The sequence below is a fragment of the Eschscholzia californica genome, unplaced genomic scaffold (genome assembly GCF_041429995.1).
Source record: "Eschscholzia californica isolate CP2 unplaced genomic scaffold, dmEscCali1.0.p SCAF_4, whole genome shotgun sequence".
Lineage (NCBI taxonomy): Eukaryota > Viridiplantae > Streptophyta > Magnoliopsida > Ranunculales > Papaveraceae > Eschscholzia > Eschscholzia californica.
In genome coordinates this window covers 56,359,800-56,377,906 of record NW_028238461.1, presented here as the reverse complement: position 1 = coordinate 56,377,906, position 18,107 = coordinate 56,359,800, and the positions used below count along the sequence as shown (strand labels likewise).

The following is an 18,107-nucleotide window of genomic DNA, read 5'->3' as shown; positions in this document are numbered from 1 at the left end:
GATCTTTCTTTTAGTTGTTGAATCTATTTTGATTGATCAATGTGTGATAAACAAGAAAAGGTTCAAAAGTCCCTTCAAAATTTGGTTCAGATAAATTTTTTTTTGATGGGTTTGAATAACAACTACCTTGATGTGCTATATGACAAGTAAAAAAGGAACACCCAAACTAAAAAGAAAATGACATTCCTCTGTAAGCCTAAGAGATATAAAGGAGATGACCAATCAGTTCTTTTTATTGAAATGTCTCACCTATAAGTAGATCGTTGTTGATACAAGCGGAAACCCTTTTTTCTTGGTTTCCCTACAAAAAAGAATTATGTGGCCGACAATCTATAGCAATTGATGCAAATGTGTGTTTCGAAATTCTTCAGTAAGCTCGTGCTGCTACTTCCAGATTGAAAAAAAAATTATAAAATAAAAATGTGAATGCACAGTTTTTACGTTCATTTGCTACTCCGTGTTTCTTGGCTTCACTGTTTACTGCTTCTTTTCTTGGCTTCACTGTAGAGGATAACCCCAAGGACTGTGAGAGAGTAACCAAGCATACCAGTGATTGAGACTGGGTTTTTGAAGATTAAAATGGAAACAACAACAGCTACAGCTCCTTTTGCATTTCCTAAGACCTGAAAATGTCGACAAATAGTTAAAGCTCGGCGAATTTGAATGCAACAAATATAGATTGGAAAGAAAACTAAGATTTGTTCGGTTAAGAGATGTCCTATATTTGTATATAAGGAGTATATGATCAGACACCATGATAGGAATAGCATGAGCACAAGTTAAACTATGTAGGCAATTGGCATTATACAAGGTCCAGACTAGTAGTGCCCTTTTCCATCTGATCATATGGAATGCTAACTCAATAAAGATATTGAGTTGAGGACTCAAACTCTGAAACACAAAGGAGAGAATGAATCCTTATCTCAATGTGATAGTTGGTCAAGTATGAAAAAGACCCCGAATGGTTTAGGTATCAAGTGGACAACCATGGGAAAACATGACACACTAACTAACCAACTACAAAGATCACATTGCCTAGCTCAATCCACCCTTTGAAAAGTTTTTTACTGGTTGCTCCATATCCCTTAAATGTCAAAAAGAAAACCTAAGAACTAATTAGGAAATACGACGGATAATGGGAGGAAATGTAGCAAATGGCACATCAAAGAATGATGATTTCTTATGACTTCTAGACAGCAAGGAGTAAAAGTAATCTTTTGCATTTGAGAAGGGGTCAAACCTGGAGTGTCAAAGCACTGGTGTGTTTAGTGACCAAGAAATTGGTCAAATTAACAAAATAAGCAAGCGCAGAATTGAACAGCAGGTACCAGACGATCTTGACATCCTCTCTTGCAAGTGCTATTGTTATTCCAACCACATTTTCTTCCATGAAGAGAGTAGCTGGAAGAAGGAATACCACTGCTATCGGAGCCATGTACAATAGTAGGTTCATTGAGTTCAACTTCTCCCTGTTACAAAGTCAACCTCACAATTTAGAAAGGACAAAGTTGAAGAAAGAACAATAAAAAGATTTCAATTCATTTCTAGTTTCATATGGTATGCGAATCCACAACAGAAAACTTTCGCTCTTCAATGTAACAAAGAATGCATTTCGTAGAAAATTTACCCTTCAGAAGTCAGAAGAATCCCTTGTAACACTGACTTGAGGGCCCTAGCAGCAGTAGCACCGACACACATTATAAAGCCAAATAGATGAAAACTCGGTTCACCCTGCATTTACACAACGAGAACAAATAATATTGAATATAGAACCCAATTGTGCCACTAAAATTGAAGCATCAAGTCCCTTCTATATATGCTTCATCACAGGCACCCGAAACACCGCTAAAAATGTTCAAAAAGTCAATCCCAAACAACTTAACGACACACTTTTTGGGCTATCAGAAGCTAACCAGGTGCAAAATGCATAACCGACACCAATTCCAATCGTGCCAAACATGGGTATTCAGAAGGGACCTCATAATATGGTTCTGGGCTGTGAGAATAGTCCCACATAAGAAAAAGGATGATCTAGTAACCAAGATTATAACGTCTAATTCCTCACACTCATTAGATATTGGGTTTGAGTTGGATGACCACAAACTTAACATGGGTCATCAGCTAGTTCTTCACCCAGTCAATCATAAGCTAACCATGTGCAAAATGCATAACAAATACTCTCAATTTTCGATCTTGCCAAACATGGTGTATTCAAACAGGTCCTCTCTGACATAAAATTCTTGTTTTGACAATTCAAAAGTAGGACAGTTTTTTTTTTTTTACTAATGAATCGATGTTAAAAATCATTCCAGTTGGAATCCCTTGCTCTATCAAAGCTTCGGACTTCTAAACTGATATGGTTATGGGTTATCAGCTAATTCTCATGTTCACTCAGGCTAACTAAGTAAATAAGGGGAAGTGAAATTTATACAAGCTATCTAACAAAAATTCATAAAATTTCTTTCAAATTTCACAATCTTAACTACACATACTAATACCCAAAGGGAAAAATTCATGAACAAATTTAAAATGAGAAGAAAGATTTAGAGAGAGAAGAATTTACCCCACTAGCAATGACAACTCCAGTAACAACAGGAACTAGGGTTAGATAAGTAAGCCAAGCTTCCCTCTTAACCGTCATAATATAAGCAAAAACAGCAGTAAAGAAAGGTGTAGTAGCACCAATAGCTTGATTGAAAGAAACAGGAAGAAACCTGAGTGATATATTTCCACTAACAACTGATGCACAAAATACAAGACTAAGTGCAGCAATCTTCATGAATTGAACTCTTGACCTAATTGTTTGCATAGGTACCATCTTCAACCAAGCAATAGCAATATAACTAAATAAAGAACATGCAGTCATATGACACATAGTCAAGAATATTGGATATTTGAATCCATAATTACTTAACAAATACTTGTTTAATAATAATACACCAATATTTGATGAATACCAAGATGTTACTAGTCCAATGGTGAAGAACCTTCCTGTGTTTGCTACTGCTGATCCACCTTTAATTTGAGACATTTGATCAATACCCTAATTTGTGTATAGAGAAAGAAAGAAAGGGTTTTATTCAAATCTGAAAGAAGAAGAAAAAAGGGTTTTCTGAACTAGAAAAATGGTATATTATAGATCTAATAATTAAAGAGATCTGATTAACATTGGTGGTAGAATGAGATGAAGGAAGAAATTTGATGATGAGTGGGAATAATCTCTCATGGATCGGGTGAGAATTTCATGAGAGAATTATTCCTTTTGACTTTTTTGAGGTTTCTAAATGAATATGAAGAATTATTAGAAGATGAAGAAGAAGAAGCTCAAATCTCTAACAGGAGGAAAGAGAGAGAGAGAGAGAGAGGGGCGAGCTCCATATAAAAAAGAAGGTAAACGCGGATGGGTGAGGTGAATTTGAGGAGAGAGGAAGTATGGAGTAATACTATTAAGATCAATTTTATTTTAGGCCCTTAAAGATGTCTTATATACCAAAATGATTCCCTACCGTCTAAAGATGGGGTGCAACCGTGCAAATAGGACCGAGCTCGGGTGCTCATGCGTGCTTGCCTACCTCTTGATCGGGTTTGAGTGTTTCAAGTAGCTTGTGTTGGAACTCACTTGACTTAGCGAGCAGTCTTAAGCAGGGCTGTGAGTACTAGCCCGCGACAAACAAATCAAACTTAGAAAATGTAAAATGTCCCTAAAGTTTGGCTATCTACTTCCAAAATAGTCTCACTCATAAGAAGTAGAGGAAGGAGAAAGAGAAAATGACTCAACAATAGATATGGTTGTCCAGTCATATAATGCTCAAAGCCTTAACAATAATCGTTATTGCCTTGTCTTTATAAAATTTAGTCCCAAGTGGTTTTGCTAGTCTTCTGAACCGACCTCAACATGTATTTAGCATGAGAACCCATATAAAGCATATTCTGAACATTTTCCCAAGCGATGTGTGACCATCACAGGGCAACAATTTGCTAACGTGTTATTTTCAATCAAGTAATGAAGATAAGGGTAATGTAAGTAAATTGGTTGAAAATTTATAAATAAATGTAAGAAGCAAAAAAAAAGTTTAAGTTATTAGCTAACGGGGGGTGGTTGATTGGGGCTCATTTTGAAAGCTAGCCATCTTATAGGGGCTATATAGGTAATTTAGTCATACATAGGGGGTCACGAGTGACGCACGTGCGTTTTTTTCACACATTACTTATTGAACGGCCAGGATGATATCAGATCTGTTGTAACCCATTAGCCTGCAGAAGTACAATAACATTAAATAAGATGACGTTTCCCGTCGGTGGGAAGGAAGGAAGACTAATTTTGATGAAGAACTCTCTACGTGGGTCGTGCAACAAACTTGCCTGCACGGACATCTTGATTTCCTTTTTTTTTTTTTTTTTTTGAGGATTGGACTAGGATTAGTTACAAGACATCAATGTATCATGTAAATGTAATAAGCACCATGACACCTAATTTTAAATCGAGAATGAAAGAGGTTTAAAAAAGTCCATCTTGATGTCAATTGCTTCTATCGAGATTCAATCCCACGACTTTATGGACTTAAGAGGGGTGTCTAACCGTTACACCAGAGGGCGTTGGACATTTCCAAACTTAAACTCATTTATTTATTTATTTATTAGTATTATTTTTTTTGCGAGAGATTTCTCATTTTCAGTTTAGGTCACTAATAAGGTTTCACATTAAATTTCTCTTCTTGTCTCTCTAATATATGTAGCTTATTTTTTTTTTAAGTTTTCTTGTTTAATTGTGTAAGAAATACCTAAATATTCCTGTATTTTGCAAAAAATAAAATGAAAAAAATTGAATTCCACAGCAATTGAAAATCCTATGTTTGGCCGAGCCACTAAATCAAAAGATTGTTAGTTAGAAATTCACTTGATAATAGCTTTGGATCCAAAAGTTAGGCCTCATTTGACTTCAAATCTTTTATTTGGTTGATTCCAAGTCCCTACCATTTTTCCTCAACATGATCCAATATACTTCTATTTATTTTTTTAGGTCTATTCCCATTTATCAACATGATAACAAGTGCTTTTAAAACAGCTTTGGATCAATCTAAAAGATAACTTAAGATAAGTAAAATTAATATATGCAGAGAGTCTTTGGTCTTCCATGTACTAAGCGAGTACTTTATCCGCAATGCAATCAAACTAGATGTAGAGTGAAACGTAAAAATGCGAATTCCTTTTGAGTTTTGAGGGTTTTGGTTGGGAGTATTCCGAGTCCTCGGTATTCTCATGGATCTCATTATTATTTATTAGTTCTTCCGTTAATTTTTCTATTTATTTTGTAAATTGCAAAAGAATAAGAATTTAGTTTCGAAAACCATAGGTATTTATACTTTCAATTTTCCTCCTACTCCCACTCTCATCTCTGCACGAAATGACTTGTTTCTCTGCCGGACTGATAAGTTGGAGTTAGTCAATCAGACTCATTTGAGAATGCTAAACCACTACAAAGGCACTAGATGAACCAATGAAATGGTTGATTGAACCCCACAAACTTTTTGAAGCCCCAAAATGTCTAATCTTGTGAACACCTGAAGCTGCTGATTATGGAATTATCCATTCTGCATGAGTGGAAGGACCGAGTTTCTATTGTTTTGCTGGTTATGAGTCGAGTTAATTTTATCTCTGTCTTATCTTGATTAAGACATAGTCGGGTTGAAGTAGTTCTTCCATTAATTATTTATTAGTTCTTCCACTAATTTTTGTATTTATTTTGTTAATTTTAAAATGCCCAAAAATGTTGCCCCAAAATAAGTTTTTTTTTGGAAACCATAGGCATATACTTCCAAATTTTCTTCCTACTTCTACTCTAATCTCTGCACAAAATGACTTGTTTTTCTGCCTGACTGACAAGTTGAAGTTAATGCGCCTGACTCAGTTGAGTAAGATTAATCAATAAGAATTTTTTTCTCCATCCAGGAGAGAAACTTTAGAAGTTGATAGATAAATATGGATTTTTCCGTTCTCTTCAATCTTCAACAAAAATACAAGAATACGTACCAACAGGTATACCAGTTGTTGGTCTTTTTGGTTTTTCTTGTTTCTATCATTTTTCGCCATAAAACCCCTCGTTTAGAACTGCATGCATGATAATCCCGTAATTTTGGCCCCCCACAATAAAACGACTAAATAATATACACATATCTCACTCGAAATTGAACAAGGAAGCCAAAGAGGTGTCAAATAGTCATCACAGGTTTCCAACTTTTTAAAGAGAAGTGCCAACAATTGGCAGTCCAGTTGGTAAGTGCAAATACTCGGCAATGCGGAGAGAGAGGTGGGTTTGGAGAGAGAGAAAGAGAGAGGGGAGTTGGTGGAGAGAGGCGAGGTGGAAGTGTGGTCGAGTGATATTTTCTAATAATTTTATTTTGAAAAAAGATTTATAAGAAGGGTAGTTATGACATTTACATTGAAAAATGAGGCTAAAGTAGAATTTATGAAAAGTAGTGGGTAAAAAAAAAAACTGGTAACAAAGTAGAGAGTAAAAAAAAATGACTGTATTTTTTATAAAATTACTATGCTCTCTCTTTCTTTAAAAATAATAATTTAAGAACGTAAATGATAGCGATATTTTTTCAAGAAACAAATGACTCTCGTATTTTTGATTTATTCTTTTGATGTGATCTAAATGGGTACAAGATCAATCGTCTATATTGAAATGAAAAGTCAACACAATTCAACACAAGTCAAACAAATGACTCTCGTCACGTATGTACTTTCAGATAGTTTACAATTCACATCGTCTCGATGTGTCAATAGCTTTGTAATGACACATCAAGTAGTTAGTGTAACTGTTTTTCAGTTTTGATAGGTAATAGCATACATAGTAGTCATTTTGATGCTTATTATAAACACTCAGGTACGAGGATTGGTAGCGTTGATGGAAGGTGACAGTGTTGGACCAGTGAACTTTTGCTCCCCTGAAAAGTTCACTGTGTTAGAGACGGGAATTTATTTAATAAATTGGTTTTAATAAACTTTTGTTCCCCTGAAAAGTTCACTGTGTTAGAGACGGGAATTTATTTAATAAATTGATTTTAATAAACTTTTGCTCCCCTGAAAAGTTCACTGTGTTAGAGCTGTGTTAGAGACGGGAATTTATTTAATAAATTGATTTTAATAAACTTTTGCTCCCCTGAAAAGTTCAGGGTGTTAGAGCTCGCTCAGGTGTTTTTTCACTGAATGGGTTTTGTTAACAGGTGGTGTAGCTGATGTAGATATTAGTGAAGTTGGAGAGTGGGAACACAAAATCTCCCTGAGGGAAGGGCTGAAACTTATGGTGAAAGACTTGGTTAGCTTTGTTCATTCTCATCGTATCTCAGGTTGCTTGGATTTTCAGAGACATACACGTAGTGTTATAGTTGTTATACTTGATCAAAAGGTTCAATACCATATATAAGTCGTAGTTTGACTTGATCAAAAGGAGCAATTAAAGAAAGCGGTTTATAACTATTGTTTATATCCTTCCAACAGAGTTGTTAAGTACATTTGATTGATTTTTGGTAATCTAAACTCCATTTTCTAAAAATGTGTTTAACAATTTATTACTAAAAGAAAAGTTTATTAAAATCAATTTATTAAGTAGTTTCAATTCCTTATTGCTTTTATTAATAAATATAAAACAAAAGTTTTTTTAAAAAACTTTTTTTAAATTTATTACTAAAAAAAAAGTTTATTAAAATCAAATTATTAAAAAAATTTCCGTCTCTCTTAAGTAGTTTTCATCCCTCCTTGCTATTATTAATAAATGTAAAACAAAAGTTTCTAAAAAAAAATTGATATAGAGATTAATCAAACTCCAAATGATACACTTTCTAAATAACAACACAATATTTAAAATTAACAATTTTAAAAATATTTTTGATGTGTAATGTACAAAATTATTATGTATTTTGATTTTGTATATTTAATTAACAATATAAAAAAAATATTGTCTATTTAATGTAAAAAATACACAATAATAAAAATGATTTTAGTAATCAATATACATAATATCACAATATTTTAAAAAATGTTGTATACTTGATATTAAAAACTGAAATTAGATATTGTTTATTTAATTTTTAAATTACTAGTTTTAATAATTTTTAAAATTAAAATTGTTATAATTAAAAGTCGCGGAAGCTATCGAACTTATCATAGAAATTGATCCGATTAGGAAGAAGGGATGGGCTTGGGATATGCTTAGAAGATGAAAGTGTTTTTAGCAAAGTTGTTGCAGGTTCTTTTTTGTCATCTCTCTTGTCCCTCTGTCCTCTTTGACCGGTCTCTTTTGACAATGAAGTTAAAATTAGAGGTTTCAAAGAATAATAACAGTAATGAGTTACAACATTATCTCACTTATGATTTACTGACTCCCTTGTGGATGCTCCATAAGGGAAGAAGCTTCTAATATGTGCCTGACTTTCTAATTTATAGATTTATCTTCCGTAACTACTTTTTAATTAGTATTACCAAGTCTCAGACTTGGTGGTCAATTGGTAATAGACTACAAAATAGTTATGGTAATCTATGGTGGCTATAAAGTGTGAGTCCCAAAATGGGAAAAACTCAGTACAGATTAGTCGACACGATGATCTGAAAATTATATGAATACTAGAGTTCCTTTGCAAAATGAATTCTGAGCAATTATCTTGCATTTAAGGTTACTGCAACTTTTGACAGATTTGTGCGATAACTTTGATTATGTACAAACAAATAAATCAAATATTACTAACCAAAAATATGTAAACATATCAGGTAGCTGGACTTGTAGTTTTAATGGAAGGTGAACATGTTGGACCCTTCAACTTGTGTTACCCAGAAGAGATCATTGAGTTTTAGCTGGCTAATAAGGTCTGTTTTTTAGTCAATTAAAAAAAAAGGTTTGTTTTTAGTTTTGTCCATCGGACAATTTTTTTGTTATTGTGGCAACATTTTACAATTACTCGATGTACATGGTTTCATTTTTTCTTCATGGCTTGGAATGGACAATTTTTTTTGTGACTTCTGACAGGTGGTGAAAGAAACTATTGATTCAAGTGCAACTATAGAATTCAGACAACACAATGCAGATGATGCACGCATGAGGAAATCGGACATCACTGATGTTGAAGAGGGCATGAACTGGGAACATTACATGTGACTCAGGGAAGGGCTACAACTTATGGTAATAGACTTTTTGAAGCAATTCGACGCAGGTGGTAACTGTATACTCGTCTATTTTTTTTACATTGCCATGGTTTCAGTCAAAAAATCTTCTCACGTTGCTTGATTTTCAGAGATATACCTGAAGTGTTAGGGTTTGATGTTGTTTTGAAACACTATATACTCGTCTAGTTTTTCTAATTGCCATGGTTTGAGTCAAGAAGTCTTCTCACGTTCCTTGATTTTCAAAGATATACCTAAAATGTTAGGGCTTCTACCTTGTTGTTTTGAAATGTTGTACCTAATTTTCATGGAAGGGCATCAACCAAAAACTATCAGTAACAAAATAGTTCAGCACTATATATCAAGTCAATTTTGGATAAACTTCCAACTTTTTAAGTCTGTCAATGGATAACTGAATATTCGAGTCTCATCCGTATATGACTTGTATAAAAATATCCGAAATTTCGGATATCAGATACGAATTGGGATATTCCTTATCGGATGTCTGCTTATAAGATATCGGATACAGATACACCAATATTCCGTCGCATAAATATCTGTATCCGGTAAGTAATATAAAAAATAATAAAAATAAAATTTATTAATAATAATATATAAAATGTATGGTGAGATTTAGTATTTAGATCCAATTGTAAAAAATTCATTAAAATATATAATTTTTTTCGTTTCGGATATCGAATATTATCCGATATCCGTTAATGTTATCGGGTTCAGATATTATCCGATCCGATAAGCTACCGTTTACGGACCTATTTTTAACTAAAGCAAAAAAGTAAAGGCACAGTCCAAGTTTGATACCAAATTAAGATTAGATCATAATAGTACAACTTTACATTGTAACTAAACCTAAAATGATAGCTTAGCTAACTATTGGCACACATTCTGCGAAATGACAATTTAACCTAATGGCAGCATGTGAAAAAAATAACACTAGATAATATCTACATCCTTGTGGGACAATTATCATACTCGGCAAAGTCAAAGTACCTTGTGGGACAAAAGAAGATGATAAAGCACAGCAAAAGAAAGTCTAGACGATACAAGGCCAACCTACCACATAGAACTGTAAAAAACATACCTCTTGGATGTCAACCACATAAGTCCGGCCGCGGTACATCTAAACAGAGATGATAGCGTTGAGGAAAAGTTCATTCTCACACTTCTTTGAGGTCATACTACAGTCTGAGCACTGGTCCAATCCTTGCAAGTAATCTTCCTTGGAACCGGCACAGAGCAAGAGGAACACCTTCCACTTGTGTCTTGTGCAAAAGTTCCAAGGCATTTCCCATCTTCCATAAAACAATATATGTGAATAAACTCCGGCTGAAAAGCTTCATTTCGGCCAATATTGCAATACCTATAAATGTGAATACATCACCATATTAAACTCGTCATGAATCCAAATAAAATACCTAAACTTGGAAATAACTAAACACCTAATGTAGACCTAACATTTGGCCATCACCTCTCTTCTTCATTGGTCGTGTGCGGCCTACTATGCTTGATTGAGAGGTCCAATACTCTGTCGACCTATTGTAGACAATTATACGTCATTCCACGAAGTAGCTTCCAACGACAAAGAGAGGGTAGAAAGATATGAAAAATTAAAGATGGGAGAAAGAATACCAAATAAAAAAGATTTAGAGTTAATCAAACAGACACAGTTGACTAAAGATTTCAGTCAATAAGAAGAAAATTTTACACCATCAAGAGAGAAACTTTAGAAGTCGATGGATAGATATGGGTTTTCTCGTTCTCTTCAATCTTCAACAACAATGTAGGAATACATATACCAAGCAAAGAGAATGTTAAACCACAACAAAGGCACTAGATGAACCAGTGAAATGGCTGATTGATCCCCACAAGCTTTTTGAAGCCCCAAAGTGTCTAATCCTGTACACACCTGAAGCTGCTGATTCTGGAATTATCCATTCTATAGTTGCATGACTGTAAGGACTGAGTTTCCTTGGCCTCGACCACTTGAATCGCAGACAGAAATCATCATCGTCGTAAGCAGGAACCCATGTCTCCTTCCCCTTGAGAATTTCCACCAGTGCAAATGTTCCTTCTGTCATGAGATCATTTCTTGGGCAACCTGACCAAAATGTAACAGTCACATTGTTCCCACGGTGGAAAGTCGATTTCTGTGGCACATCGATGCTGACATCCCCGAATTTCACACCAGGAGGAGTTGCGTCTAACACGACTGGAGTTAGTAAACTGATTTGCTTGTCCAGAAGATCTGGGGGTTGTAGGTTTGACTTCACCGTGCTACCGTTGAGGAGAGCTGTTGCTAGTTTCTTGAACTCCTGAATATATGCACTCAGTGTGTGTGGACCATACAGTGTCGACGCCCCCTGAGAAGAAAGAGAGAGTTAAAAAGAGAGAGAGAAAAGTGAGGGGATACAGTTCCCGGATTACTTCAGGAAATAAGGACACTGTTCAAATGTTTGGAGAATCTATGCAATCTGAAAGAAACATGTATACGAGAGTGACAAAAAGTGCGATTTTTTTTCTTCCTGCGGAAACTAGAAATTATTGGCCCATTTGATGTTAGAGGGTCTGAAGGAAACTTTGTTCAAGTAGTTTTAATTGCAGGACACTGACCTCGTATCTTTGTATCTCGTACTCCTCGAAGGTGCTAACATACTGCGAATATGAATTTGTTAGACCTGCAATAACAACATGGATGTTGCTGCCGAATTCTCCATGTCCTCCACTTGTTAGCACTGTCCTCACAGCATCACGTAGACGCCTCCCAGACATAGTCGTAAATTCTGAAAAGAAATTCACCAGGAAAGTAAAGAGATGTATAAGCTGAAAAGTTCATAATTGAAATGCCTAGTTAAAAGATCCTGTGTCATCATGTCATTCAGGTATACTTATTTCCATATAATAGAAAGAAGAATAAGTTCCACAAAAGAGAACCCCAAGTGTAAAATATTAAGGAGAGAATTGGAAGCTATTACCTCCAGGTACGCTGAGAATGACTAGTTGTCCTATCCGGAGTATTTGAATTGGAAGAATTGAAGGCTGCAGTGATCACGAAGGTGTAAAGATTTAAGCCAACATGGAAATTCTTCATTTTGTTCTTTCCAGAGAGCAAGAAAAGCGTGATTGTTAGCATTTCAGCATGCATAAGAGGAGGCACTTGATCATCTTTCCCAAGTATGACCATACACCATATTATAAGCGAGAGGGTAGTATCTATTTCTTACTTAAGGCAATACAGAAGCAAGGGTATTTGTCACAAGTATTTTTACTTCATTTTTTATATCAGTATATAACACTGGGGATTAGCAATGCACTCAACTAGTAAGACATAGAAACCAAAATGAATTGCAACTCACCGCCCAATCATATGGTTCCTTCATTTCACCAGTATCAAGTAATATAGGCTTTGGATGCTGACAATCAACTTGTTCCTTGTTTGGTGTTTTAAGTACATCTCGCACCAACCGCCAAAACACATTACCCTAAGTTTCAACAAAAACATTACCCTAAGAACATAACAAAGTAAGAGAGTAACCAACCCGAGTAAGTAGTGATCCATCTACATCTATTTCCAGTTTACCTTGTCATCACCTTGTCTGAAGTCAAAAGCTCCTGGACCGTCTGTGGTTCCTGCAGCAAAACCAAATCCCATGGCAGCAGGACACGTTTTTACCTTCTCATGACTACCTCCTTGTTTAGGAAGATCAACCTCAAGCTTAGACATGTCCAAGTAAGTGTGCTTGTAATCGATCTTCCCCGCCACTTTCTCAGATGCTTTATTGAATAGATCAGCTGCCTTTCTGAATTGCCTGTCCCCAATGATTCGTGTACTTTCAAATTCATCTGGGTAACTGCCAAAGATATGGAAAATATAGTATAACACAGGATATCTGACATGAAACCTTAATAAACAAGAAAAACCATTGTAGCAGCCACACCAATAATTACCCTGGCCCCCGGCCGTAGCACAATTCATTCTTCCCGTTGCAGGTGCTCTGATTGAAATCACAAGGAAGCCCAGTGTCTAAACAGAAAGCACCAAGGACATTTGGGCTAACATCACCACAATTTGATTGACAAAATGCAGATACAAAACTCGGCCTATCATCCTGCCTAACAGCACTACGAACCCGCTTTATAGCACTAAGCAGCCTTATAGCAGGTCTTCCACCAGAAGACTCATAGGAAGCAGCAAGCTCCTTTAGTTCCTCATCTGCACGAATTAGGTTTTATAAGCATCATTTAGAAGGAAATGCAATGTGAAATCTGATAATTCCATTTCTATCTTTTGCTAATACCGTGGCCATTACCAATCACAGATAAGAAGTTGGGCTTTGCAGATGGTGGAGAGTCAAACCAAAAATGCAACACCAACCCATGTATACTGGTGCACCTTATGTAGATATTCGGCCCAATATGTTATTCACTGTTCTGCTTTTAAGAAAAATGAAGAACTGCCACAAATTTTAAGCGACTGCTTTCATTCAATTGAACGTAGTCTTCATTAACAACGGGGGTGAATGTGGGGGTCGGGTGGGTGGAGACAAAGACTGCCATTATGGGTAGGTAAATAAACTTAGTGTGTCACTAGGAATACTTTACTAGTAAATATGTAAAAATAATTAGTTCAACATAAAGGCGTTAATAACTTACGGTTTTCATGCAGGTGACTAACTATTTTTGATACCCTTCTAGGGATCACCTTAAGTTTACCATATGTTGCAATTTCTGCCGAACTGTTCTGGTCAGCCCAGTCCTCCATGAATCTTGCAGCAGCCCCTTTGTTGTCCCCACTAATTAATGAGTTTGTACGACTCATAGAAGTTCCGTGAGTTGGAAACCAGTTAAAGCTACCAACGGGGCCCCATTCATCATCTACAAACTTAAGGAGGGTCATTTCTTTATCAACGTCATACTTATATTTATTCCGCTCCACTGAAGGATTGTTGAGATAAGCACTGGGACTACGGTTCACACCCGCATCTAAAATCTCACCTGCAAATAAAGAACTTTTTTTTTTTATGAAAGGTGCAAATAAAGAACTTATAGTGAAAGACGTCACCAAATCATTGTAACAATAAAGCAAATTTGTGTTGCTTGATGAGCAGCCTGGTGCTGAATACAGTAGCATGAAGTCATAAACACTAGTTTTAAATCTTAAGGAAACGGACTTGAAATTCGAGAATATACAAGTACAAAAGAGAAATTTACAATCACATAAGGTGATCCTACTGTAAGTATGTCCTATCCACAAATGACTATTTTTTATCCAAATGTGTACTATCAATCTATCCTCTCGCACCAGTAGTACACCAGCACAAGAAGCGTTAGAGGCACATTCAAGTCAAACATTAGAAATATGCAAATTAAGAATTTCTTTTTCATGTAGTTGGAGTAACTCAGAAGAAAAAGAAACGTACGACTGCTCATGAGGTTATCTTTTACCTTTATTCACAAAAATTGATCCTGGTTTCAGATTCTCATGAGCCATTATAATGCTTTTCTCAATGCCATCAACAACGGCATCAAATGACTGACGCACAAATCCAAGAGATGTTACAATATAAACAACATATTGAAGATAACCACCAGGACCAGCATGCGTGTGAATGCCACTAATAGCCACGTTCTGTTCAGTATAAAGATCCCCATACCTACAAAAGAAATGCAGGAGCGAGATTGGTAGCGAAGCTACAACAGTAGACACAATTTTAAGGAAATGAGTTAACTATAGTAGTTGTTCGTGGCCATCATTCAGTTAAGGTAAAAGTGTGTCATGATATCAGAATTGGATGGTTGAATCATGATATAGGCAGGAGGGATCATGCTAGCGGGCAGCGGCGGTAGTGATGGAGATACTTATTAATGCATCAAAGAAATATATCGCTATTTGCTTCTTTAGAAACTTCTTGCTCACCCTTGTTTTACAGCTAAGAAATTGAAGACTACATTCACTTCCCATAAAATATTTCAGAAACTATTCACATAACACGGCCAAATTACTTTTTCACCGTCAACTTAATTAACTAAACTATTAATACATTAATTATGTATCCAAATACCACACAAAACATATGATTACAGAGCCCACAAACATAGAACAATTGACAAATGTGGTGCCAATTTGGGGTCAGATGGCAAAGCTAAAACAATAGGAGATATACAACTAACTGTGTACCTTGACTTTAGCCTCTCAAGCACTTTGATAGTCACGATTTGTGAAGCCATGCAAGCATCAAGATTTACAAATACTACTCGCTTCCCCTTAGGCTCTGCAACAATAAAAGCACGAGCCCGCAACCTGAAGTGAACTCCAGAGGCTATCTGTTCCGTGTTTGCATATCCCATCATATTGACATCTGCTGCAGGTCCAGTAATGTCATAGCTCCCAAGTCCAATCAAGTAAGGGGAAGACGATAATGTTTCTTTAATATTGTGAAAGAATAATATCAGAAACACCGATAAAAAGATCCTAAAACAAACAAATCCACGGAAACGAGAAAAGAACTCCATTATTGACACTCCTCCTTTAACTCAGACAAAACCTTTTCATTCACCTCTCCATTAACCTTCACAAAAACAAAATACAAGTGAGAATTAATGTTCATAAATAAAATACAGTAGAAATAGGTAAGAAAGAAAGCGAAACATTTAATTCCAATGTCATCCTTCATCGTGTAGTTGAACCATTAAATTTGTTTTTGTTTTTTTCAGAAATTGATCATTAAAGCCCATGTGCTAAGACATCCAAATATAAAACCTTCTCAATTTCATCAGTACATATTTTTACAACACCTTAGGTCAAGTTATTATTTAATGAACTGTTGACTTTATTCACTGATTCAACTGATTTTGATGTTTTCCCCTAAGGGCATCATCATAATTTCTTTCTTTCTATTTTTATCTAAGTCGAAGCTCCAACAATTTTCACAGATTCAACCCAATTTAGATGTTTTCCGATGATTTAGAATCAGATGAATTATCTAGTTAGTTCTCTGAGCTGATTCATTTTCTTTCACTTTTTTTTTAAGATCAAGGGCCAATTAAAAACATTCATATTAAAAACCAATTAAAGAGACGATCTATAAGAAAAATATATAAAAGATGAGAAATTTGGGAGGAAAATTCATACCTTATGGTAATTCTGAGTTGGTGATTCTCTTGCTGACCCTTAAAATGAGAGAGAGAGTAGAGTAGAGGTCTGGAACAAACCCTAGAAAGTGAAGTTTGATGAAATCAAAATAAAGGAAGAGAGAGTAGATAAAGAAGTGGTATGAAGAAGCAAGTATTTGTCTTGGGTTGGAAGCTATCTATCTAACAAACTAAAGTAGAAGAAAAGCTAGGGTTTAGTGATGATGATGATGATGATCGCTCTTCATTTACTAGTAGCAGAAAAAGTTCCCTCCTTTTTCTCCAACTACCACCACCATTTGTCACTCACTCAAATTTCGGCATTCATCAAGTGTGTGTGTGCGTGTGTTCAAGTTCAACCATCCATCTGCTTTAATTTTTAGTCGTTATTCTTCATTAGCTTTAAGGATATTTCAGTCTTTTCCTACTTAAAAAACAAAAAGTTTGACTCATATTAGGAGGTTAATTCCAATTTGATCCCTGATTTATGACCAACTAAAAACTTTTGGCCTAGTATTTGTCAAAGTTTTCTAATGTGACCCCAAGACTAGGTATGAGTCTCTATGAGTGAGAGAGGGAGTGAGAGAGAGATATGGTGGGGGGAGGGAGAAGAGGCCTAAAGTCTAATCGTGAATCCCAAAAAACCCTAATTGATTTATTTGCAAGAATCTCCAAAAATGTAATCGTCGTGGCTTAAAGTCTCTAACAAATCATTACATTATTTACTTTATATATAACCTAAATTACATGAGATAAATCTTGATGACAAACTGTTTTTACCGAGACTCGATCCCGCGACTTCATGGACTTGAGAAGGGTGTCCAACCGTAGCACGAAAGGCTGACGGACTCCACTTTGTTTTCTTCATTTTCTATTTAAAAGGTAGAAACAGAGAGAGGAAAAATAAACACTATAAGAAATCACTCTGTTGAAAATGACTTTTTGGTAAGGCATAGATTGTGCGTGCTTTCTCTCTCTCTCTGTTGAACAAGACAGATTTTACCCCTCTCCCTCTTCTCTCTCTCTTCAACCGGTTGTGTTCTTAGTTTTTTCCTTCCGGCAAAGGGTCATCCCTTTGCCGGAATCCGTTTTCCTTTCTATGTAGTTTTGTTTTCCCTCTATTAATGGTATTTAGGGACCATAAAAAACCCTAATTTATGTTTTCCTCTCTCTCTCTCTTTCTCTCTTTTACTGTAAATCTTTGCAGTGGTGAGAGGTTCTTGCCAAAATCTGGTTGTGTAGGTTAGGTTAATAGTGGCGTCAGTTTCGGATCTGTTGGTGGAGCGATTGGTTTAATGGTGGGATGGTGGTGAAGAAATGGTGGGAGTGTTTTTATGGGGTGGGTGGTGGTTGAGAAGAGGGTTGCGGGTAAGTTTTGTGGTGGTGTTTTAATGAAGATGGTGGGTGGTGGTGGTGTTTTTTATGGTGGGGGTGGGTGGTGGTGGAGAAGAGGGTTGTGGGTTAGTTTTGTGGTGGTGTTTTAATGAAGATGGTGGGTGGTGGTGGTGGAGAGATTCGTTTTTACGGCAAGATCTGGTGGTGTTTCGTGTTGGTGGTGTGGTGGTGGTGTGATTTTTGTGGTGGTGTGATGGTGGCGACAATGGCGGCGACATAGACAGTTTCCGGCGACAATGGAGGCGACATTGATGATCTTTCGACAACAACGGTGAAGACAAGGGAGCGGCGGTTTTTCGATGTCGGTGGCGGTTTTCCGGCGGCATTGAAGGCTTTTACCGGCGATGGTTATTTTAGTTTTTTTCAGTTATTTTGTCGAATCTTTAGGATCCTTTTGTCAGATCTTT

The 18,107-nt window shown here is 36.0% G+C and overlaps 2 protein-coding genes across 2 annotated transcripts; both read right to left on the bottom strand.

Moving 5' to 3' along the window:
* Positions 1–219: 219 nt before the first annotated feature.
* LOC147546602 (putative sugar phosphate/phosphate translocator At3g11320) lies at positions 220–3,460 on the bottom strand. The gene is made up of 4 exons (XM_086673869.1): positions 2,564–3,460; positions 1,628–1,731; positions 1,241–1,469; positions 220–623 (listed from the first exon to the last, which is right to left on the bottom strand). Exons 1-4 carry the CDS (start codon positions 3,029–3,031, stop codon positions 471–473), a joined length of 954 nt encoding a protein of 317 aa, XP_086529995.1. The 5' UTR covers positions 3,032–3,460; the 3' UTR covers positions 220–470.
* A 7,331-nt stretch (positions 3,461–10,791) lies between these two features.
* LOC147546601 (Neutral/alkaline non-lysosomal ceramidase) lies at positions 10,792–16,630 on the bottom strand. Its single transcript, XM_086673868.1, has 10 exons — positions 16,307–16,630; positions 15,353–15,743; positions 14,620–14,828; positions 13,828–14,169; positions 13,123–13,387; positions 12,755–13,025; positions 12,531–12,656; positions 12,150–12,213; positions 11,788–11,957; positions 10,792–11,537 (listed from the first exon to the last, which is right to left on the bottom strand). The coding sequence occupies exons 2-10, from the start codon at positions 15,685–15,687 to the stop codon at positions 10,989–10,991; spliced, it is 2,331 nt and encodes a 776-aa protein (XP_086529994.1). The 5' UTR covers positions 15,688–15,743; positions 16,307–16,630; the 3' UTR covers positions 10,792–10,988.
* Positions 16,631–18,107: the final 1,477 nt, after the last annotated feature.

Bases quoted from the DNA above. Each gene is read 5' to 3' on its own strand.
- LOC147546602 (XM_086673869.1), bottom strand. From the start codon at position 3,031: ATGTCTCAAATTAAAGGTGGATCAGCAGTAGCAAACACAGGAAGGTTC. The intron at 1,732-2,563 runs GTAAATTCTTCT...GTGTAAATGCAG, and splicing joins GAGTTGTCATTGCTAGTGGG to GGTGAACCGAGTTTTCATCT. The intron at 624-1,240 runs GTTTGACCCCTT...CGACATTTTCAG, and splicing joins CCAGTGCTTTGACACTCCAG to GTCTTAGGAAATGCAAAAGG.
- LOC147546601 (XM_086673868.1), bottom strand. From the start codon at position 15,687: ATGGAGTTCTTTTCTCGTTTCCGTGGATTTGTTTGTTTTAGGATCTTT. The intron at 14,170-14,619 runs GTAAAAGATAAC...CTTTATTTGCAG, and splicing joins ATCAATTTTTGTGAATAAAG to GTGAGATTTTAGATGCGGGT. The intron at 13,388-13,827 runs GTAAGTTATTAA...TAATTCGTGCAG, and splicing joins TAGTCACCTGCATGAAAACC to ATGAGGAACTAAAGGAGCTT.